Source organism: Podarcis muralis, chromosome 4 (genome assembly GCF_964188315.1).
Source record: "Podarcis muralis chromosome 4, rPodMur119.hap1.1, whole genome shotgun sequence".
NCBI lineage: Eukaryota > Metazoa > Chordata > Lepidosauria > Squamata > Lacertidae > Podarcis > Podarcis muralis.
In genome coordinates this window covers 76,104,418-76,127,771 of record NC_135658.1, presented here as the reverse complement: position 1 = coordinate 76,127,771, position 23,354 = coordinate 76,104,418, and the positions used below count along the sequence as shown (strand labels likewise).

General features: G+C 42.2%; 1 protein-coding gene across 4 annotated transcripts; it reads right to left on the bottom strand.

The window, feature by feature from the left end:
• Positions 1-174: 174 nt before the first annotated feature.
• On the bottom strand, positions 175-22,411 carry IL18R1 (interleukin 18 receptor 1). Of its 4 annotated transcripts, XM_077927611.1 has the most exons (13): positions 21,959-22,411; positions 21,630-21,712; positions 21,313-21,410; positions 20,457-20,545; positions 17,519-17,747; positions 13,692-13,869; positions 12,620-12,770; positions 10,492-10,557; positions 9,294-9,438; positions 5,691-5,827; positions 4,071-4,232; positions 3,593-3,751; positions 175-1,286 (listed from the first exon to the last, which is right to left on the bottom strand). In XM_077927611.1, exons 4-13 carry the CDS (start codon positions 20,512-20,514, stop codon positions 955-957), a joined length of 1,617 nt encoding a protein of 538 aa, XP_077783737.1. In that variant the 5' UTR covers positions 20,515-20,545; positions 21,313-21,410; positions 21,630-21,712; positions 21,959-22,411; the 3' UTR covers positions 175-954. The 4 variants fall into 4 exon arrangements, with proteins under 4 accessions (XP_077783737.1, XP_028583776.2, XP_077783738.1 ...); XM_028727943.2 differs by lacking the exon at positions 21,630-21,712; XM_077927612.1 differs by lacking the exons at positions 21,313-21,410; positions 21,630-21,712; positions 21,959-22,411 and adding an exon at positions 21,131-21,266.
• Between the last annotated feature and the right edge of the window lie 943 nt (positions 22,412-23,354).

Sequence of the window (23,354 nt, the reverse complement as noted above, 5' to 3'; positions counted from 1 at the left end):
CCAGTCAGCAGACACCTTGCTACTTGAAAATCAGACTGGAGAGTTGGTACAGTACTAGATAATTGTAGAAAGTTTAGCCATTCTCTGCATACTTGATACAGCACCAAGGTATTATTGCAACCAAGTATAATACTATTGACATTTTCTTTTCATTATTCAATAAATCTGAAGACAGATAGCTAATCCACTGTGGTTTATTGTAGCTCCTTATCAGATTCAGCAACGTCTGGTTTTAAAAGTGAGATAACAAACCAAGGCAACATATATTATATTTCTACAAATATCTTGTTCCCACCCAGCGTGTCTTTTGAAAGTAAAAATAGCACCACAGTTGGAGTGTGTGCACACAGATGCAGACATTTATTTTTTGGAAATATCTATAGACTGCAGTTTCATAAAAAACACAGCAAGGCAATATACAGCATATAAAATTACTATAAGATTTTTTTAAAAATCATTATAAACACCATTTTTTAAAATAATCAATAAATACAGGTTGGTAAAAATAATTTCACATTGCAAAGGCTTGTCTGAATATTACAATTTCAGGAGATGTATAAAAGAAGGCAGGAGCGTTTCCTGCTGATCCTCTCTTGGCAAGGAGTTCCACAGGACAGGGTCTGCAACACTGAAGGCAGCAAACATATGAATGACATCTGTCCATATAAGGAGGCAAAATATTCTCTATTGAGTCCTATGTTGAGCTGGCTTCCAGAGAGTGCTGCATCTACTTAAAGATCACACGGTATATTTTCTGACACATTTTGTTTTGGGGATATGAGACACAAAACTTCCCAAATATAGTCACTCTAATTGCAAACAGTCAACAGCCTGTAGCAACATCTTGTTCTAAAGAGACTCTGATATAAAGCTAGTAGCCTTACTAAGATGAAACCTGAGTGAAGACCATCAGAGGTGGCTGAATTGGTCATGCTCTGTCCTGGAATGTACATCTCACAAAATAGTTGGTTCCTTCATTGAGGAGGGCTTAGCAGGCATCGCATAGCGGAGCTTCTTCCAAAACCTGGAATTTAAAGCGAGTGACTTCTCTTCTTTCCATTTCAGCACGTGGCTTGGTGAAAGAAGTTTCAAAGACTTGGGCAAGAAATCAAAGTCACGTATAGCCATATATTCTATTAGTATCACTTTAATGTTCTTCTCAACCAAGGCCTTGTGAAGCCCGGTCTCAAGTTCAAACATGACTTTGTCAGAGATGTAGTTCTTACTCAGTATGATGATTAATCTTCTACTTCTGTCAATATATGACTGGACTTCATCAACAGCAGCTGCAGGCAGAAGAGGGAGCAGTTATAATGGAAACATCTGAAATAGCATTGGTCTATTAATACATTACACAAATTACAAACATGAGAGGCCTGTGGAAATGTGCTAATGCTGTCTCTTCTGCCACAAAGCAGCATAGAAAAGTTGAAAGTGAATTATTTCTGATTTTAGAATAAAGTTTATGTATATATATATTGTGTGTGTGTGTGTGTGTGTGTGTGTGTGTGTGTGTAACAATATAACTATATAACTATGAGTAGTATCACATTTTACAGCTGGAGAACACTGAGGCACAATAATAAATGACTAGCTCACAATTAGTCAGCGAGTTCATGACAAAGAATTCTTAAGCAAAAATTCCAGTAAACGGCAATAGTGAGTGATTCTGGGCATGTGCAGAATGCCTTTCACTCACAACCAAGCAATCTCAGCCTCCCCCCCCCCCCCCCCCCCCGCAATCCCACGCTTAGAATTAAGAATTTAAAGTCAGAAGTCCATTTTCAACTAAGAAGTCTATTTTCAGCATCAGGACAGAGTCCTGGAGTCAAAGAAGAAAATGGCAGGTTGCGAATACTTTAAAGGACACCAGTTGTTTTCTTTTGCCCTTGATGAACTGCACTAATGTGATGTTCTGAGGTCTCTGAGAAACTGTGAGGAAACGACTTCTACGAAGGCAGGAAGGCATGTGGGCATGTAAGCGGCAGAACTTCATACCTGGTCTGTGATATTATCAGAAGCAACTCACACTTCCTTTAAATCAACACCACTTGTTAACCAAACGATAAAACCGTCACCTACTATGGTCACAGATTCTTGTTTGGCACAGAGGAATAAACGATCAGCAAAACAAACATCTATGTCACCCTTAAGGGTAACAAGGCAAAGGACTCGCCCTTCTCTGGTAGGCTTCCCTCCCCCTTCCATTACAGAAGGACAAAACATTACATTTCCCCCCAATAACAAACATTTGTAATGCCCTTTCAGCCAGCGAGGCACTGCCCCCCACCTCCAAGAGGAGGTCACCCATTGGTCAATATGAATTGAAGCAGTGGGCAGGAGTTTGAGCCAGCTGCCCAGGCGGCCAAGGCCAGCCACCCGGTAAAAGGGGTAAGCGTCCATTTTTCCTCAATCTGAAAAGCGCCTTAGAATAATGCAGCGGAAAGAAAAGGCATTTCTCTCCTCCAAAATCTTAATATATCTGTCAGATCTAATGTAGCAGGGGACTCCTGTCTGTCAAAATTGATAATACTGGGTGGTCCAGCTCAGTATATGGCAGTTTCATATGTCCAACGTTCTCTCTGGACCTCAAGGACGATGGGGGAAGTAATGTGAATCAAAGCCCAATAGCAGATAGTTGAAAAGATACAAGCTGATAAGGCTATTTCTTCCAGCAAGAAATAGTTCGGGTCCAGACTTCTAAAATGATTGGTTCCCTTGGCAAAACATGAGTAAAGGGGACAATATTAAGTCATCCCACACCCGTGCAGGGCAAATGGTTTTGTTTTTATCCCTTTGTAGACGCAATCTGTTTGTTTCCAACCAACTCGGCATACACAAAGATGAGTTTGGCTGCTTAGTCATGCAGCCCATAAGGTAGAAAAAATATATATTAACTTGACCTTGGTTTGAATTGTGAAAATACTGAAGTCAGTTGGATCCAAGTCAGAGTTCATTACAAATCTAAAAATTATGAGCAACTAGATTTGACTTATAAATAGATTAACAGATTTCTTCTAATATAGCTCCTAACTGCTCAAGTACACCTTGCATGGCTAAATTCTGCTACAAAACATCCCTCATTTTGATATGCATTTTAATTTTTCAAAAAAGAATCAGGGTTAACACCCATGAAAAGGGGTTATTAGTGCTGTCCTTTAAAGCCCTAAATGGCTTTGGCCCTGTATACCTGAAGGAGCATCTCCATCCTCATCGTTCAGCCTAGACACTGAGGTCCAGCTCCAAGGGCCTTCTGATGGTTCCCTCATTGCGAGAAGCGAAGTTACAGGGAACCAGTGGCACCCGCTCTGTGGAACGCCCTCCCATCAGATGTCAAGGAAATAAACAATTATCTAACTTAGAAGACATCTGAAGGCAGCCCTGTTTAGGGAAGTTTTTAATGTTTGTTGTTTGCTGTGTTTGATGTTTTAATTTGTTGGAAGCTGCCCAGAGTAGCTGGAGCAACCCAGTCAGTTGGGCAGCATGTAAATATATTATTATTATTATTATTATTATTATTATTATTATTATTGACAATTTTTGCATATTGTCAAAAACTACTCAATAAGACAGTAACAACACATCCACCTACCTCCTCCAGGAGAGATATCCCGTTCAAAGATACACAGTTTGTATCCAAAATGTTTTTCTAATATTGTGGGCAAAATGTTCAGTGCAAATTTTCTCTCTTCGTCACATATGGGTATAGAGTCTTTCAGGTAAGACACAAATGCATCATATATTTTACCATCTGGAAAAAAAAATTCACCTGTGAAGTATTTATGTGTTCTGTCTATTTTTAAAAAGACATTCCTTGTGCAATTACTGGAACTACCGGTAATTGTGCACCTCCTGCATTTCTTGAAGGTAGCCACTTATCCTTCATTCCATGCAGCCTAATAAACTGAAAGGTCCTTCCCGTAGCAACCGGGGAATGCTGCAACAGAAAAGCTTAAAAAGCAAATACAACCCTGTCTGCCTCCCCAACCAAGACCTACAAAATTCATTTTTGCTCAGGCAAAACAGCTCTTCACCCACCCCACCCTAAATCAAACCTTACTATGTTTTACCTCCAATCGTTTCATCCTTCCCTGTGACATCTCTGTACAATAAAACAAGGTCAACTTTGAATATCACAGACAGAATGACTGCAAGAACAGAAACAAGGGAAAGAAAGATCACTGCGATAATTCCAGGGGTAAAGACCCGCAAGGGTATGTCTCGATTCGTTTCTGGAAAACAAAAGGAGGCAACACACGATTGAGACGGAGCCCTCCAAATAAATACTCTTCTCAAGAAAAACTGCAATAAGTCTATCCCAAGGGTAGCCAACATACCCCTCCAGCCACAGTGTTGCTTCACTACAGTTCCCATATTCCCCCTGGCTGAGGCTGATGGGAACTGGAGTTCAACAACATCTACAGGGCACCACATTGGGGGCCCCTGGTCTATACTGATGCCGGAACACTCTGCTATTAAGTGTTTGCCCAGTATGTTTTTAGGCAGAAAAAGGGATGGCGCATGTTGTCATGCCTCTTGCTTCCTATGATCTAAGCCCTGTTTAGGGAAGTTTTTTATGTTTGATCTTTTATTGTGTTTTTAATGATCTGCTGGGAGCCAATTGGAGTAGCTGGGGAAACCCAGCCAGATGGCCGGGGTATAAATAGTATATTATTATTATTATTATTATTATTATTATTATTATTATTATTATTATTATTATTATTATTATCATTACTACAGTATGATGATATTATCTATCCTCAATTCGTGAGGTCATGCTTCTTCTGCTCTCAAATTCTAACAAACTGAGCCCCATGAAATCCATTTGTTCTTGTTCATTTACAGTCAACATCCAAGAGGCGACCAAAGCTCCCCCCCCCAAAAAAAAAAATAAACCACATGTTTGTTGAGATAATGTGATTGTGAGGAGGAGCGTTTGAAAGAGAGAACTGGTGGGTGCTTAACACTTCCCCCCCTCCCCACCAATTCTTCCTGACAAGCTGTCTCCACAGCAAGACTTCATGAGTCAAAATGTCCAGCTTGGGGGGGGGGGGAGCATGTCTATTACAATCTCAGACCAAGATCGCCAAGAAAAAGTAGCAGCCCTGTATGTATTTGCCACTACAAACGTTGACCTGTGCTGAGAGATCCGGCACTAGTCTTTTTCCCGGATTACACCAACACCAGGATGCTAGATCTAGTTAGGGGAACTATCACTAATTTTGTCAGCTAAGAGAAACAGCCGCGGGCAGAAACATATAATCACAGAATTGAACAGCTGGAAGGGACCACAAAGGTCATCCAGGCCAACCCACTGCAAGGCAGGGATTTTTTGGCCCAGCATGGTGCTTGAACCCACAACCCTGAGATTAAGAGTCTCAGGTAGCTACTGACTGAGCTACCTTTGCCGTTGCTATTTCCCACTTTCTTTCAAATAAGGTAAACTAATTCTAAAAGAAGGGAGCACTCAAGTGAGACAGAAATACTAAGTACTGTAGTATTGCACTAATTGTTGTACTATCAACAATTTGAGGCCCCCATCCAGAGGACTGCTTCTTAGGCTTCCACACGAAAGCTCTGATTTTCCTTGCATAAGTGCTTTGCACTTCCGTTGTATCTGGTCCACAAACAGGCCCCAGTTAATATTCTTTGTGGGTGACGGGCATTAGAAGAAAACCATACAGTACCTCTCTGCAGTGTAACTATTTGCTTTTCAGGGTAACCAGCTGCCACAAAATTGCATATGTATGAAAAATTGATGTCCGCCTCTTTAACACTCTTGATCCACAACTGCTTCAAAGAATAGTTTTTCCCTTCTTCTTGACTGTTAGAAGAAAAGAAAAGAATGTGAGACGTCTTTCATCGGTCAGCTTGATTCTTGTAATCTAATTTCAGGATACAAATCTTCAATGGCAGATCACTGAAGAAAATCTTAGAATCATAGAATCATAGTTCAACTCCCTGGAATGCAGGAATCTCAGATCAAGAATCCATAACAGAAGAAGAGCCCTTTATGATTGTGCTACAGTAAGTTGAGAAATAACCCACCCTCTCCAACTAAATAAATCTTCTTACTGCAGCTTCATTGGGTACAAACTAGAGGCTGTGCCCAATATTAGTAATGCTCAGAGTAGACAGATTGAAACAAATGGACCTGATTAACTTGGGTCCATTAATTTCAAAGGGCCCACTCTCAGTATGATTAATGTTGGCTACAACCCTAGATATTTAGTGTGGCATTTCTATGTTTCCTTCTGTCACTGTTTATGGGGGAAGATCTGTCATGCACAGGGATGATCCTATCATAGTTCACACAATCTTTGCAAGGCACTGCTTTATAAACCCTTTTTATGATCTTTTATTTAGCATGAACATGTATTTATGGATATATATATATATATATATATATGCAGGTTTTGGTGTCCTCGGGTATCTTCCCGTGTAAAAGTTGGGGTGTCTAGGCGACGTTTCGACGAGGTCTCACTCATCATCTTCAGGCTGGTGCTTTCGGCTTCTTGTTACTGGAACAGAGCAGGATCTCAGTGTTTGAGTTCCTATAAATACTGTTGAGGAGTTATGGTGTATAGCCTCCAATGTTCTGGGCAGAGAGGAAGAAAAAACTTCCTCTCTCTTCCAACACATGAAAGAAACAGGACACGAAATTAATTTTGCAGATTCCAAATTGCTCTCTAACATGGAACATCACCACAAGAGAATAATCATGGAAGCCATCGAGATAGAGAAACACCCTCACAACATGAACAAGCGTGACGACACATCCCGCTTGCCAGACATCTGGAAATTAGCCCTCCCCACAAAAACTGACACCAGATCCAGAGGCACACAGAACGCCATCACCAATCAACCACACCAGACCCAAACCCAGACCCTCTCCACAGATAAATTACAGACACCATCCAGTAGCCAAACCATGGTGGCACCTCCGGATGCTGCACCCCCCTGCAATCCCTACACAGATCTGGCTGGCACAGGCCACAAAACCACAGCTCGCCCCTATACACGAAGCCAAGCCAGAGCACAACTAAATGTAGTACACCCATCTTCTCAGAAAAACTCTTCACAAAGTTCAAGAGGTCAAGACACAAAGGCTTTAGCAACTAATCCACACCTAATGACCCACCTAAGTGGTACTCAGGATATCACTCAAGAAATCACTCAAGATATCCCTCAAGCAATTAAGGAACAAAAGAAGAAAAGGCACACTAGCCTGGGAACTTCCTCTCTGCCCAGAACATTGGAGGCTATACACCATAACTCCTCAACAGTATTTATAGGAACTCAAACACTGAGATCCTGCTCTGTTCCAGTAACAAGAAGCCGAAAGCACCAGCCTGAAGATGACGAGTGAGACCTCGTCGAAACGTCGCCTAGACACCCCAACTTTTACACGGGAAGATACCCGAGGACACCAAAACCTGCATTCCTGTACCCGTGAAAATCTACGAAAGCATATATATATATATATATATATATATATATATATATATATATATATATATAATTTAAAAACTATATACCACCTGTTTTGGACTGCTTACACACTATACAGTGGTACCTCAGGTTACATATGCTTCAGGTTACATACGCTTCAGGTTACAGACTCTGCTAACCCAGAAATAGTACCTCGGGTTAAGAACTTTGCTTCAGAATGACAACAGAAATCGTGTGGTGGTGGTGCAGCAGCAGCAGTGGGAGGCCCCATTAGCTCAAGTGGTTCTTCAGGTTAAGAACAGTTTCAGGTTAAGAACGGACCTCCAGAACGAATTAAGTACTTAACCCGAGGTACCACTGTACATTTAAAGTGAGAATCCTGGGAATTGTTAATGGTACTGGGAATTGCAGCTCTGTAAGGGAGTAAAGGGACGCGGGTGGCGCTGTGGGTTAAACCACAGAGCCTAGGACTTGCTGATCAGAAGGTCGGCGGTTCGAATCCCTGCGACAGGGTGAGCTCCTGTTGCTCGGTCCCTGCTCCTGCCCACCTAGCAGTTCGAAAGCACGTCAAAGTGCAAGTAGATAAATAGGTACCGCTCTGGCGGGAAGGTAAACGGCCTTTCCGTGCGCTGCTCTGGTTCGCCAGAAGTGGCTTAGTCATGCTGGCCACATGACCCAGAAGCTGTACGTCAGCTCCCTCGGCCAATAAAGTGAGATGAGCGCCGCAACCCCAGAATCGTCCGCGACTGGACCTAATGGTCAGGGGTCCCTTTACCTTTAAGGAAGTAAACTACAGTTCCCAAGATTCTTTGCATCAAGAATATTTGATTTATATGTGCTTTAAATGTACAGTGTGTATGCCGCCGTATTGCCATTTCCTGGTAAAATGGAAATACAGAATATGACATACAAAGTCCAAAGTAAAACAAAAACACCTAAAACCCACAATGGTTAACATTCAGCCAAGCTGAAGTGAGAGAGGTCTAGTGAAGTAACACCATGCAGGGATAGCTAATATAGGATCCTCAAGATGTGGTTTGACTACTACTCCCATCATTCCTTATCATTGGCCATGCTGGCCCAGGACTGATGGGAGTTGTAGTCCAATAACATCGGACGGGAAACATTAGATACCGCTGCCACAATGCTATAATGCTGATTTTTAAAAAATCCTTTTCAGTATTGTTGCCGTTCATTTTTTTTTAATCATTTAATCTTTTTGTAAACCACTTTGAGGTTTTTTTGTTTGTTTTCATAATCAAGCAGTGTATAAATTTATTGAAAGAAGAATAAGAAGAAAAAGGAAAAAGAAGAAGTGTACCTTATCCAGTCCAAAGACAGGGGGGAATCTATAACATGCTAAACCAGTTCACAGATAATGCACACAATATGAACACTAAAGAAAGGTGGAAGAGACAGTGAAAGGAATGCAGTAAATGTAAATAGGCAGATAGTTGCAGAGAAGAGTGCAAAATTGAAAGTGATAATTTTGTTGTATTGTGCACCTTCCCAATCCTCTAGACACTTGGTTGAATCCAGGCTTAGGCTATCTACACACTAACCCATTTGTAGCACCAAAAATGTAGTTTTCGTCAATCTGGAACAATCCATGTAAACATCCTGCTTTCAATCTAAACTGATTCTAGATCCTGCCATGGACACAGCTGGCTATTAAACACCAGTTTGTGTCTGTCGTACAAAGAAGCCCCATGGTTGTATTTTATTTTAGGTGGTTAGGTAAGAATGCAAGACAGAGAACACAGGAAATCACAACATGCCAAAATGCCAAGGACTATATAAACATTGATACACAGTATTTTTCCACCAACATTACTTACTAATGGTATTCCATTTCACATGGCAAGTCGTTGTCCTCACAGCGACCTATCATGTCATCTTGGTGTGCCCAGTAAAGCAGAAAGTCTTCAACTACATTGTTAGAGTAACCTAAAAAAGCTGTGCAGTTGAGGATTTCCTTTTTACCTAAGCAGAACATGTTTCAAAATTAATAATTTAGGGGGCCTTTAATAAATACACCCAATTGTTATTAAAGCGGAAATGATTGCCTAATTTGTTTTCATTTATTTGTGAAATTTCTGGCCCACCTTCCACTATGTAGGCCCAGGGCAGGAATACAAACATTCCTAAAACTATACAACTAAAACCCCATGGGGTGGTATCTAGCCAAGTCATACTCAGAGCAGCGTTTCCTCGATGACAGTGGTTTAAGTTCAACCACATTTTGCTCACAGCAGACCCATTGAAATTAGTGGACTTAAGTTTGTCATGTCCACTGAATTCAATGGGTCTACTCTGAATATAACTAACAACCCACACCTCAAAAGTAAAGAGTCCTCCGGCTGCATCAAAACAGACAATAAACAATACCAGCCGAACGGCTCCATTAAAATCCTCACCCTTTCCCAACGGCCTGGGAGCAGTTGCTTTGCTTCCAACTCCCATTATTTTGTAGTCCTATATTAAGGTCTTAAGGGTGTTTGCTCCAGATTTTTTCAAGATTTCAGAAGGATACTGCCTCATGAGGAAACTGGTGTGGGTTGCTATCTACCACAGAGATGGAAGTGATATCCATGGTTCGGTTAAATATGCAGTTAAAAGTCTCCCATAAGCTTCTTGTGCAGATAACAGCTATGAAAACTTGCACTCTACATGGCCAACCAAAATGATGAATGGATTGTAAATAAATAATAATGGTTTGTTTAGGTTATGGCGGTTATGTGTTTCAAATCAACATAAGTCACTTTAAATTTATTTTGTAAAAAAAATTCTACCTGTAATATATGCATGCATGCATAATCTGCAATAGGCAGTCCGCATGGTTCATGAAATACGTCTACTCTGTCCCCACAGTGTATCTCAGGATGTAATGTCTTACCCATCTACACATTTTGGGGACAAATGTGGCAATGCCTGCTGTCTTCACTTCCAAGCCACACAACCAGCCCATACAACCACACACACTTACACAACTAGCCTTAGAAAACGTTCTCTCATTTTAGAGAAAGGAAGAGGTACCTATTTCCGTTAGGATGGTATAACTTTCGGATCCAATTAGCCCAGGCTTTGTGATTTCCTCAAGACCTTGGGGGTGCAAAACAGCACGTTACTTAAGCCACCCTTTCCCCTAACAGTTCAGTCTAATGTTGACATATTTGAAATTGGGTGAAATAATGTTGTTGTTATAATTGTTGTTATATGATTTGAAAGTAATATCATCATCATCATTCACATAAATCCAGGGTTGACAAAAAGTGCCTGATAGGAACCTGTCAGCTTACAGAGTGTTGATGCAACAAAGCAAATCCCCTGTGCTGCAGAACAGACAAAACTAGACCAACCAGAAACAACACGCAGCTAATAAAGAACTAGCAATAATCAGTAATAATGTAGTGTTTCACAATATCAAATAGTACATACGTGATGTGTCCAAGTACAGTAGTACCTCGGGTTACAAACACCTTGGGTTACAAACACTTCGGGTTACAAACTCCACTAACCCGGAAGTAGTACCTCGGGTTAAGGATTTTACCTCAGGGTGAGAACAGAAATTGCACAGCGGCGGCAGCGGGAGGCCCTATTAGCTAAAGTGGTACCTCAGGTTAAGAACGGTTTCAGGTTAAGAACGGACCTCCAGAACGAATTAAGTTCATAACCAGAGGTATCACTGTATGTCAAATCAAAATAGTAAGCATAACCAATCACTATAACAGAACATCGTGGTTAAAGTCAGATGCCTTTAAACAAGCACATAGCGATTAAGGACAGATGCCTTTGAACAGTCAATCAATGTGCTGCAAAAAAAGTAGGTGCTCCAGCAGAAAACAGAAGAACAGTTTTTCCGGATACAAGCACTGTTTTGAAGATGAATCTTCATCAGCGATTAAAATGTCTACCTACAGGTACATCAAATAACAAAGGATCAGCAGACACTGATACGTGTAAAGGCTGCTAATCCTTTGTTATTTGATTACCTATGGGACCTTAATTGCTATGCGCTTGTTTAAAGGCATCTGACCTTAATCGTGATGTTCTGTTATAGTGAGTGGTTACACTTACTATTTTGATTTAATGTAATAATAATAATAATAATAATAATAATAATAATAATAATAATAATAATAAATTTTATTTATATCCCGCCCTCCCCAGCCGAAGCCGGGCTCAGGGCGGCTAACAACAATAAAACAGTACAAAAGTACAGCACAAACAACACTCCAAAATCATTCATTATAAAATTAATTCAAATCAAGCAACTGGCAACCATTGGGCCAGAGCTCCGCGAAGCATCACATACGCACTATTTGCTATTGTGAAACACTACGTTATTATTGATTATTGCTCATTCTTTATTAGCCGTGTGTTGCTACAGAGTGTTGATGGCAGCTGAGCCTACAGAGAGGAGGCAGAGGGTCTCCAGAAACCAAAGTTAGGCAGACTGTAGGCCCCTTCCATGTATTATCCACACAAAATGGCCTCCACTATAGCCGCGAGCCCTTTGCTGTTTTTACACATGGGAGACCCATTCACGTGGATAACACCTAAAGGTGCTTGTGTGAAGCCTGCATCCCCAGTATCATGTCTTAAAAAACACACCCTAAAAATCAAATACTGAGTAAACAGCAGCATTGCTAAGCACTTAAAAGATTCAGAGCACAGCCACGTGCCACAAACGGACATAAAATTGACACCTGCTAATATGTATTGGGACGCAGGTGGCGCTGTGGGTTAAACCACAGAGCCTAGGACTTGCCTATCAGAAGGTCGGCGGTTCAAATCCCCAAAAACGGGGTGAGCTTCCGTTGCTCGGTCCCAGCTCCTGCCAACCTAGCAGTTCAAAAGCATGTCAAAGTGCAAGTAGATAAATAGGTACCGCTCTGGCGGGAAGGTAAACGGCGTTTCCGTGCGCTGCTCTGGTTCACCAGAAGCGGCTTAGTCATGCTGGCCACATGACCCGGAAGCTGTACGCCGGCTCCCTCGGCCAGTAAAGCGAGATGAGCACTGCAACCCCAGAGTCAGTCACGACTGGACCTAATGGTCAGGGGTCCCTTTACCTTTAATATGTATAGGGGCTCCTGGGTAAGTTGAGATTTAAAGGGTTTAATGCAAAGCAAACTATTGTCCTATTTTTCGCTCCGCCTCTCACCTTCTTTCACTGTTAGTCCTATTGTTTTGGTAGCATTGTATCTCTTTCCTGCATGAACAAATGACTTCACGCATGTGAAGTTTCCAGAATCTCCCGCTGTTAGCTCATCGATAGACCACTCCTCCTTTGTTTGAGGGAGCTTCCTGCAGTCCTGTTTAAAGTGGAGATGTTCCAAAAGGTGTCTTAGAAGCGGCATAAAACATCCAAATACAGTACATGAACAAGTACGCAAACAATGTGGTGAGCCATTCCCTCCCCATGCGTTCTGCCTTCATTATCTTGCTCTAAAGAAACCATGGGTAGGCAAACTAAGGCCGGGGGGCTGGATCCGGCTCAATCGCCGCCTAAATCCAGCCCGCGGACGGTCCGGGAATCAGCGTGTTTTTACATGAGTAGAATGTCTCCTTTTATTTAAAATGCATCTCTGGGTTATTTGTGGGGCATAGGAATTTGTTCATTCCCCCCCCCAAAAAAAATACTCCGGCCCCCCACATGGTCTGAGGGACAGTGGACCAGCCCCCTGCAGAAAAAGTTTGCTGACCTGAGTCTAAATATTTTGTCACAACCTTGTAGTTAGTTGTGTGCAGTGGCGTAGCGTGGGGGGTGCAGGGGGGGGCGGCCGCACCGGGCGCAACATCTGGGGGTTAGGGTTATGGGGCGCAAATCCACGGGTTGGGGGCGCAAATCCATGGGTTAGGGGGAGCAAATTACTTGCCTTGCCCCGGGTGCTGACAACCCACGCTACGCCACTGGTTGTGTGCAGTGATTTTGAGGGGGGGGGTAAAGGGAGGGGAAACTCACCACAAAGTTTGTTCGATTGTTGCAGATCCAGTAACAGTGCCACCCCTACCCCCACCCTACCCCACTTGCTGGGCAGTGACTAAATGTAAGATTTGATTAATAAACTGGATTAGAAATGGCCACAGCTTTATTGAGTACAGATATAGGTGGATTTTTGGGTGCATACCCGTTCCAGCCCTCCAGCCTGCCCCCCCAACAAAAATTAATTATTATTTAATTTTTTAAAAGGTAAGGGAACTCAATTTCCAGAGAAAGCTGTGTTAATAAATACCTTGTACCATGTTATCTTGGCAACATTTGCCTTGTGGTATGTATCATTGCATTTCAGGTGGTAGGTTCTTCCAAGAATTCCATGTATAGCAGATGACACGTGGTTGGCATTGAAGCAACTTGTTCTACTTCTTTGGAGGACAATCAAAGACCATTTCTTTGGATTGTGTTTTCCATTGCTGAGAGGAAGGAAGAAGTGTGTGTGTGTGTGTTAAGGTGGCTTTCTTTATTTTCTTACATTTATATCCCGCTTTCCTTCCATGAGAGAACCCATCAAGGCCAGCCCAAGGCATATTTTGACACCTGAGGCAAACCACAAAATGGCGGCCCTCCCCGGCTAATGGGAAAAAAGGTTGAGTGAAGAGGTGGCAGTTGGGGAGGTCACCAAGGAGGCGGCAGATCCGGGCTCCAAGGAGCACACCATAGGCAGCGCAAGTGGGAAATGTATTCCTTGAAGGCTGGGTCAGCTGCCCCTGCAGATCCTGCTCCCTAGGTCGTCCCATCATGCCTCATGGGGTGTGTGAGCCAGCCCTAGATTCCACGACACATTAAAAGCCATTTACACAGACCAGTTCTCTCACAAGGACAAAACCAAATTCACATATTTTGCATCTGCAGTGGTACATTTGTAAATGGTTTTTTGGGCAGAGTTCCTGAATAAATCAGGCATTTAGGCCATTGAAAGTAGGAAACCAAAAGCAAGGAACCAAAACAAACAGAATAATTCATAAATTAGGTGTTGGGGTGGGTGGGAAATTTGTTATTTTATAATAATAAGAATAATAGTAGTAGTAATAATTTTGAGTTATTAGGTTGTTAACAGCCCTGCAATTTCAGATGAAGGGTAGTATATAAATGCAATAATGATTGTGATAGCTCATCATTATCACAATACAGTGGTACCTCGGAAGTCGAACGGTATCCATTCCAGAAATCCGTTCGACTTCCAAAATATTCGGAAACCAAGGCACGACTTCCGATTGGCTTCCGGAAGCTCCTGTAGCCAATCGAAAGCCACGTAAACCATGCTGGACATTCAGGTTCCAAAGAACGTTTGCAAACCGGAACACTCACTGACTTCATTTCAAGGCACAGAATCACATACTCAAGTGAGGTCTCTGTGACCTAATTTGCGACAGCCACAAGAACCAAGGTGTCAGTAAAGGGGGCAGGAAGAAAACAACAAGCAGCGGCCCAACCCAAGATCTTTGGATAACAGTTACCTAACTTGACTTTCGCTCGTGGGTCATTTTTAGATTTAAAAAAAGCCATCTGAAAACTGAATTGATAGATGCCACTGAGAAAATTATGTGGGACTCCAGACGGCCAAATAAAGCATTTTCTATAAGGCAAAGATGCCTCCTGTTTGAGCCCTTCAGTTGCTCAAAACAACCCAGGTCTCTGGTTTCTTAAACTCAGACGTAGGACTCAGCTATACAGCTGCAAACAAAATGTTTTAAGTGTGTTTTAAGTGCAATATGCAATGTGACACTAGATGGCGATGGTGAGCCTTATGGAAAATTCAGTGTATTTTTAAGAACGCTTTATTACAAAAAGCATTTTCAGAGCGGTTTTTTAAGTGTGTAGAGATTCCACCTTAGTCTCCCTGAAACTCACCTGGACTCCCTTTGTTATTGACCCTGCATTTGGATTATGTTTGGGCCTGGACTGATTCCCTAGACCGATTCAACCTCAGTATGTTCTGGTCACTGCTGCACCATCATCCCAGCTCTCATTGGCCAAGAATTTTGGAAAGGAAACTTATGCCTCTCTGGACTGGCACCCAAGCCCTTGAGAGCAACCCTAGACAATAACATCTATTTGCTTTCAAGTCCTATCATTCACACAGGAGAGTGTTCCTTGTTGTTGCTAGGCAGCAACATCAACAGTGTTTGTATGTGGTACAAAATCAATATCGTTTGCTCTGCACATTCAGGACCAACGGGACATAGCTGGACTTTCCACAGTATGGATTTGGGTGAGGCAGCATCAGTCATAAAAGCTCAGAGCAATAAAGAAAAAAGATCCAAAATTCATGCCACAATAAACTGATGGGTCACCATGCCATGTAAATTTGGGTTTGTGGGTTGCCATCCCAAAAAAGTTGGGAACTAAGAGGAGACTATTTTGGCATTAATATAAATGAATAAATAAAATAACTGGTTGCAGAATGGCATCCAGATGGACACTTCTTGCACTGAGAGTAGCACTAAACCAGAAATCCCCATCTAGCTTTGTTTGGAAGCACCCATGGGCCTGTTTGGCCCCTGCTGTAGCTAACTGTGCTGCATTAGTTCTGGTACTGGATCCAACCGTTCCAGGCACTTCTTACTGCTAGAGTCCTTGTGTGGTTTGTGAGTGCCAGAAGCCAGCTCTTCTATTGGAAATCATGCAGCTGCTGTCGCACGTGGTTCGCCAAAGAGGTGCCGTGATGCTGGCTACATAAGCAATCTGTTCCGGAGGTGCATTCTTAACCTAAAACTGTTCTTAACCTGAAGCACCACTTTAGCTAATGAGGCCTCCCGCTGCTGCCGTGCCGCCAAAGCACGATTTCTGTTCTCATCCTGAAGCAAGGTTCTTAACCTGAGGTACTATATCTGGGTTAGCGGAGTATGTAACCTGAAGCGTCTGTAACCTGAAGCCTCTGTAACCTAAGGTATCACTGTATTTTGCAGCACATGTCTCTGCCACACTCATGTTAAGCTTCAAACGGGGTCATCCCCTTGATGATCCAGGAAACATATTGCTTCAAGGAGTTGCCCAATCCAGAATGCATAACAGGAAAAGGCCTGCTTTCGGAAGAGGGGAAGCTGCTAGTGCTTTACTAACTGAGAAGGAAGTGAAGGAACTCACTGTGAGGGCTCTCCTGACACTGTTGTCTTTCACTGACATTCGCAGTGTAGCAAGTCTCACTCCTGCTTTGAAACCACACTAAGATACAACTAGTAGCAATGTTGCTGAACTGTCAGCACCAGTTAAAAAAAACCTGTTCCATTCTGGCTAAAGGGTGGGAAGGCAGTGTGCTTGTGCAACAGCCGGGGACCCCTAAAGCCTTGCCCTGTTGCAGGGCTGGGAAGGGCAAGGGGATAAAAGCATTGATGCCTGCCTTTCTACTTAATCAGCCTTTTCTTAGGAACTGGGTGTGGAGAGTGGGAGAGGGAATAGTAGAATCTTAGAGCTGGAAGGGACCACAAGGGTCATTGCAAGATTTGGAGGGGGGAGGTGCCGGTACAGAGTACCACAAAAAAAAAAAAAAAAGCACTGAGAAGGTTCAAACCCTGGTGTTTCCAGGTGGAGCAGGGAGAAAACCCAGCCTGAAAGCTTGGAAAGCCACTGAGCTAGAGGAAAGGCAGCTTCCTATGCAAATATGGACTGCTGTACATCTTCTTTGTGGGACGCGGGTGGCGCTGTGGGTTAAACCACAGAGCCTAGGACTTGCCGATCAGAAAGTCAGCGGTTCGAATCCGCGCAACAGGGTGAGCTCCCGTTGCTCGGTCCCTGCTCCTGCCAACCTAGCAGTTCGAAAGCACCTCAAAGTGCAAGTAGATAAATAGGTACCACTCCGGCGGGAAGGTAAATGCGTTTCCATGTGCTGCTCTGGTTCGTCAGAAGCGGCTTAGTCGTGCTGGCCACATGACCCGGAAGCTGTACGCCGGCTCCCTCGGCCAATAAAGCGAGATGAGCGCCGCAACCCCAGAGTTGGCCATGACTGGACCTAATGGTCAGAGGTCCCTTTACCTTTTTACATCTTCTTTACGTTAAAGGAAGACCTGGCAAAACAGGCCAAGGCCTCCAAACATCTCTCTATATACTCCTCTTGGTACCTACCTGGAATTACACATATAGTTTCCAGTGTCATTCAGCACAGCTGGCCAAAATTCCAAGTAAGTCCCGCTCAACTCAGTTCTGTTGTCTCCTTGAATCAATGTCCAATCTTCTCCTCTTTTCTTATACCAGTGTACAGCATAGCCTCTATCTTGTTCCACCCCGGGACAGCAAATTGAAAAATATTCTCCTTCTGGAATGTTAATGATCGAGCGTATCGGGCAAAGCTGACCTTCAGAGTGTACACAAAGAAACAAATAAATGTGGCCTTTCTTAGAAAACAGGGGGCAAAAGAGCACATCTCATTCTTGGAGCTATGCTAACGCTAGCCCTGATGTAACCTAGCTTCATGAAACACAGCCGTTCCACCTCTTTGGCCTGACTATTGAGACAGGGAATGGAGTATGCTGGCACTATTCAAACAAAACAAGACAGCAATGGCAATGCAGCTCTGAGAAGGGATGGGTCCATGCCCCTGTTTTTGTTTGTAGATGATCCACAATATCTTGCATGTTTGTGCATGAAGCTTCTAAGGAAGGGGGGAAATGCACTAGTGTGCGGAAGATATGGTTAGCAGGGAGAGGTGAAGTGGTGTAGGTGCTTGACCAGTCTTTGGAGATTGTAATGGGTTAGATGAGGACCAATAAACAGAAACTAAATTCCAACAGGGCAGATGTGCTGTGAATCAGTGGCACCCACATTCAGGAATTAGGTAGAAGGTGACCTGTCCTAGATGCACTTGCACTTCCCCTGAAAGAATAGCTTCATAGTCTGCAGGTAGGGACGCTGGTGGCCCTGTGGTCTAAACCACTGAAGTAGAAGAAGAGGAGTTTGGATTTGATATCCCGCTTTATCACTACCTAAAGGAGTCTCAAAGCAGCTAACATTCTCCTTTCCCTTCCTCCCCCACAACAAACACTGTGACTGTGTGAGGTGAGTGGGGGTGAGAGACTTCAGAGAAGTGTGACTAGCCCAAGGTCACCCAGCAGGAGGAGCGGAGACGCGAACCCAGTTCCCCAGATTACGAGACTACTGCTCTTAACCACTACACCACACTGGCTCTCTTGGGCTTGCCAATCAGAAGGTCAGTGGTTCAAATCCCTGTGACAGGGTGAGCTTCCATTGCTCTGTCCCATCTCCTGCCAACTTAGCAGTTCGAAAGCATGCCAGTGCAAGTAGATAAATAGGTAGTGCTGTGGCAGGAAGGTAAACGGCGTTTCCATGCACTCTGGTTTCCGTCACGGTGTTCCGTTGTGCCAGAAGCGGTTTAGTCATGCTACCCACATGACCCGGAAAGCTGTCTGTGAACAAACACCGGCTCCCTCAGCCTGAAAGCGAGATGAGCGCCACAACCCCATAGTCGCCTTTGACTGGACTTTACCATCCAGGGGTCCTTTTACCTAAATTCCGCCTTGTCCCTGGAAGTCTATGCAGTCTCTCTTTCCAAATAAGGCTGGTTCATCACTTACAAAGGACCACTAGGGACTGATCCACTGCTCCCTGGGCTTCCTTCCTGTGTGAAGGATCAGTCCCTGGACAGCTGGGCCTGCTGATAAATAGTAGCTGGGAGATGAGCCAGATAAGGACCAACTGGGGAAAGAGACAGCTCTTGAGTGAGGCCTCAGAGTGTTTTCTAACTGATGAGGATGGGAAGATAGCCGTGGCTATTTATGTGCAGGAAGAGAGGGACAGCAGGCATGGGCAGCAGGTCTACTGATGTACACAAATTACAGGGGTAGCCTGGTTACTGTGATCCACACTCAAATGACCTCCGGTTCAGCTACTGCAATGCAATGCACTCTACGAGGGGCTGCCCTTGAAGAGGGTTCAGAATTTGCAGCTAGTGCAAAATGTAGCCACCAGAGTCATGTTGGGTCTGATGTGTCAAGACTTCATGGCACCAATCCTCAAAGATCTGTGCTAGCTGCCAGTTAACTACCAAACCCAGTTCAAGGTTTTGGCCCTGACATGTAACTCCCTAAACTGCTAATACCACTGCTAATAAACTCCCTAAACCGAAATACCAGAGGGACGCACTTCTCTATATATCAACCTGCCCATGGCTTGAGACCTGCTTGGGAGGCCCAGCTGGTAGGCCCAGGCCCAGGAGGTCTCTAACACACCAGAGGGACTTCTTGGTAACAATCTCACAGTTGAGGAATGCACTGCCCCAAGAGGGTTGGCTTGGTGCCAAAACTCTTTAGGCATATTCTCATCGGTGTTTCCCAAAGTTGGGTCTCCAGCTGTTTTTGGACTACAACTCCCATCATCTCTAGCTTGCAAGGCCAGTGGTCAGGGATGTTGGGAATTGTAGTCCGAAAACAGCTGGAGACCCAACTTTGGGAAACACTGTCCTAATGATTGCCTTTTTCATAGGGCATCTTTATGTAGAAGTAGACTGCTTACGGAAATTGGTTTTATTTTACTGCACCGTTTATTTCTTTATTGGTTTATATATTGTTGAACTCTGTCCCGAAGATCCTCGGATGAAGGGTGGGATACAAGGTTTTTAAAAATAAAGTTTGAATTACGCAGGGTGGTTGGAGGGGCAACTCAGTATCAAAGGTTAGTCATACCCAGAGAAACCCATTGAGTTCAAGTTATTTAAATCCATGTATTTCAAGGATTCTGCTCTAAGTATCACACCCCACACTCTAATTCCTGAGAAATAAAAATGTGTGCTTTCAGTAAAAATGACATTTACCAATAATAGAACCAACACACTGAAGGACAGTGAGATTACTGAGTTTGACTTTGCATTTACAGTTGTTTTTTTTAATTAATGTCTGGAAATGTTTCTGGGGAGCTTTATATGAAGATCCAGAAACAGTGACTTCTATTCTATCTATCTATCTATCTATCTATCTATCTATCTATCTATCTATCTATCTATCTCTTGCTAAACCTTGTTTAAAGAGAGGAAAAATTGAGTTATACTTACCTAGCCTGGCACAGCTAAGAATCATCAGCAGGAGAACAGACAGATTTCCAACATACATTTCAAAATTAATTTGAGTTGCACCTTCTTTTCTGGAAAAAAAAAAGAAAAGTAAAAGCTAGAGGCTTTGATTTTAAAAAGCAGAGTGTGGATTTGCAGGCCGTCTGATTCGTCAACAGAGGTTTTTATCTAAGGATATGAGTAATATGAGAAACAACTAAAACTGGAGGGTTAAAAAAAATGGGAAAGTTATTACTACATAAAAAAAGAAAATATTTGCATATTTGGGTATGACTCATTTCGTATTGCTCATGGCTTAATGATTTTGCTGAATACTGTGAATTACTATCACATATTCTATATATGCCTTCTAGATTTAGAGATTAACCACACTGGCCTGGGTCCTAAAGCTGCAATACTAAGCATCAAGTGTATCTACACTGAGAGTTTTTAACAATGCCTGCTCATTATTCTCCCACTTTAGGCTAAATAATTTTCCATGCCGCAGAAGTTACATCCTCCCATTTTCTGTCATATCAATGTCCACACACAGGCAGTGCGGTGCAGTGGTTAGAGTGTTGGACTAGGGACCTAGGAGACCAGAGTTCAAAACCCCACTCAGCCACAAAGCTCAATGGGTAACTTTGGGCCAGTCACTGTCTCTGAGCCTAACCTACCTCACATGATTGCTTTGAGGATGAAATGGGGAGGTGGAGAATTGCACTCCGAGCTCCTTGATGGAAAGGGGGGGGGGGGCATAAAAGAAGGAACCGTGCGGAATTAGATATAATTTGCAGACATGTGCCTGGATCCCAGGGACATGACAGCAACAGTCTAGAAGTACCGTTAGCCCTTCTACCTGCGCACTTGGGCTGCTTTCAGATGGTCTCGCTGTTTTGTGAGTGAGCGTCGAGGAGAGAGCAGCAAAATCAGGCTGCTCAATTGAAGAGGATTTGTCTGAAAAAAGGTGATGAGAAAGCACATGGGAAAGTGAGGGATAACAATTCCTTGACGCATAGAATCATAGAATTGTAGAGTTGGAAGGGACCCCGAGGGTCATCTAGACCAACCCCTGGCAGGAATCTCAACACACTGTCCCCTATCCCAGTTGACACAACGTCATATCATGAGAGAGAAAGGAAACACTCAGGAAATTTCAGGAGCCTTGTAACCTACCTGGAAACTTTGTGCAAAAGCAAAATCAGGAGAAATGCTCAAATTAGCAAGTTGTCTTGAAGCAACAGCAATGCAAATCTTTCCTGTTTAAGCAGAAGAAAAGTCCTACTGAGCGCAGTGGGTAAGCATGTTTAGGATTGGGGCCGCAGATTTCAATGGGTCTTAATCCCCACCTCCCCCCCAAAAAAAAAAACCCCAAAACTGTACAGGATTGCACAGCATTTTGATTGCAAAGCGCTCAACACGTCAGCTACTACCACTTGCGCGACCATCTAACCGAGATTGCAAGAGGGTGGAAATCGTCCCTGCGAGAGCTGCGTGCGCCTTACCTTACGGAAACCAAGCGGAGCGGAGAATCGGGAGTGAACGAGGGAGACGCGGCCGGCTCCTGCCTACCGAAAACTTAGCGCGTCGCTTGGAAGGCAGACATAGCAACAAAAAACAAAACCCCAGCAGCAAAGGGAAAACGATTGATTTTCTATCCAAACCGTTGATTTGCGTATCTAGGCGATGCAAGCCGGCAGAGGGCTCCGTGACCAAGGCGGAAGAGGGAAAAGAAAGGATCGGGTCCTAAATCTTTGTGGGGGGGGGTGTCTTCTTTTTTGAAAAAAAGAAAGAGGCGGCAGTGTTGAGGTTTAGGCTTGCTTGGAAGTCCCGCCCTGTGACCCAGATGCGCGCGCGCGTGCGCAGCAACCGCAGCTGGTTAGGAAAGTATTCGGGTTCCCCGGCCGAGCGAGGAAATTCCCAGGACGACAGGTTCAACTGCTGCTGCAGCAGTGGAAGAGAAGCGCGCGGCACTTTGGTCTCCTATGATTGGGCGGGGGGGGGGGGGGGGGAGTCAATGCATTGCCTTCAGTTTCTAGTTAATGCAGGTGTTGCTTTAAACCACACGACGGCGCTGCTCTCTTGCAAGCTAGCCAGCAGTTGCTTGTAAGTCTCTTTGAAGAAGTTAACTCCCCCGCCCCCTTAGGGATTGCCAACGTTAAAATAAAATAAAATAAAATAAAATAAAATAAAATAAAATAAAATAAAATAAAATAAAATAAAATAAAATAAAATAAAATAAAATAAAATAAAATAAAATAAAATAAAATAAAATAAAATAAAATAAAATAAAATAAAATAAAATAAAATAAAATAAAATAAAATAAAATAAAATAAAATAAAATAAAATAAAATAAAATAAAATAAAATAAAATAAAATAAAATAAAATAAAATAAAATAAAATAAAATAAAATAAAATAAAATAAAATAAAATAAAATAAAATAAAATAAAATAAAATAAAATAAAATAAAATAAAATAAAATAAAATAAAATAAAATAAAATAAAATAAAATAAAATAAAATAAAATAAAATAAAATAAAATAAAATAAAATAAAATAAAATAAAATAAAATAAAATAAAATAAAATAAAATAAAATAAAATAAAATAAAATAAAATAAAATAAAATAAAATAAAATAAAATAAAATAAAATAAAATAAAATAAAATAAAATAAAATAAAATAAAATAAAATAAAATAAAATAAAATAAAATAAAATAAAATAAAATAAAATAAAATAAAATAAAATAAAATAAAATAAAATAAAATAAAATAAAATAAAATAAAATAAAATAAAATAAAATAAAATAAAATAAAATAAAATAAAATAAAATAAAATAAAATAAAATAAAATAAAATAAAATAAAATAAAATAAAATAAAATAAAATAAAATAAAATA

Excerpts from the sequence above, each read along its gene's own strand:
- IL18R1 (XM_077927611.1), bottom strand. The coding sequence starts at position 20,514 with ATGTATGTTGGAAATCTGTCTGTTCTCCTGCTGATGATTCTTAGCTGT. Across the intron at positions 17,748-20,456 it reads TCTTAGCTGTGCCAGGCTAG|GTCAGCTTTGCCCGATACGC; the intron begins GTAAGTATAACT and ends TACACTCTGAAG. Across the intron at positions 13,870-17,518 it reads AACTATATGTGTAATTCCAG|CAATGGAAAACACAATCCAA; the intron begins GTAGGTACCAAG and ends CCTTCCTCTCAG.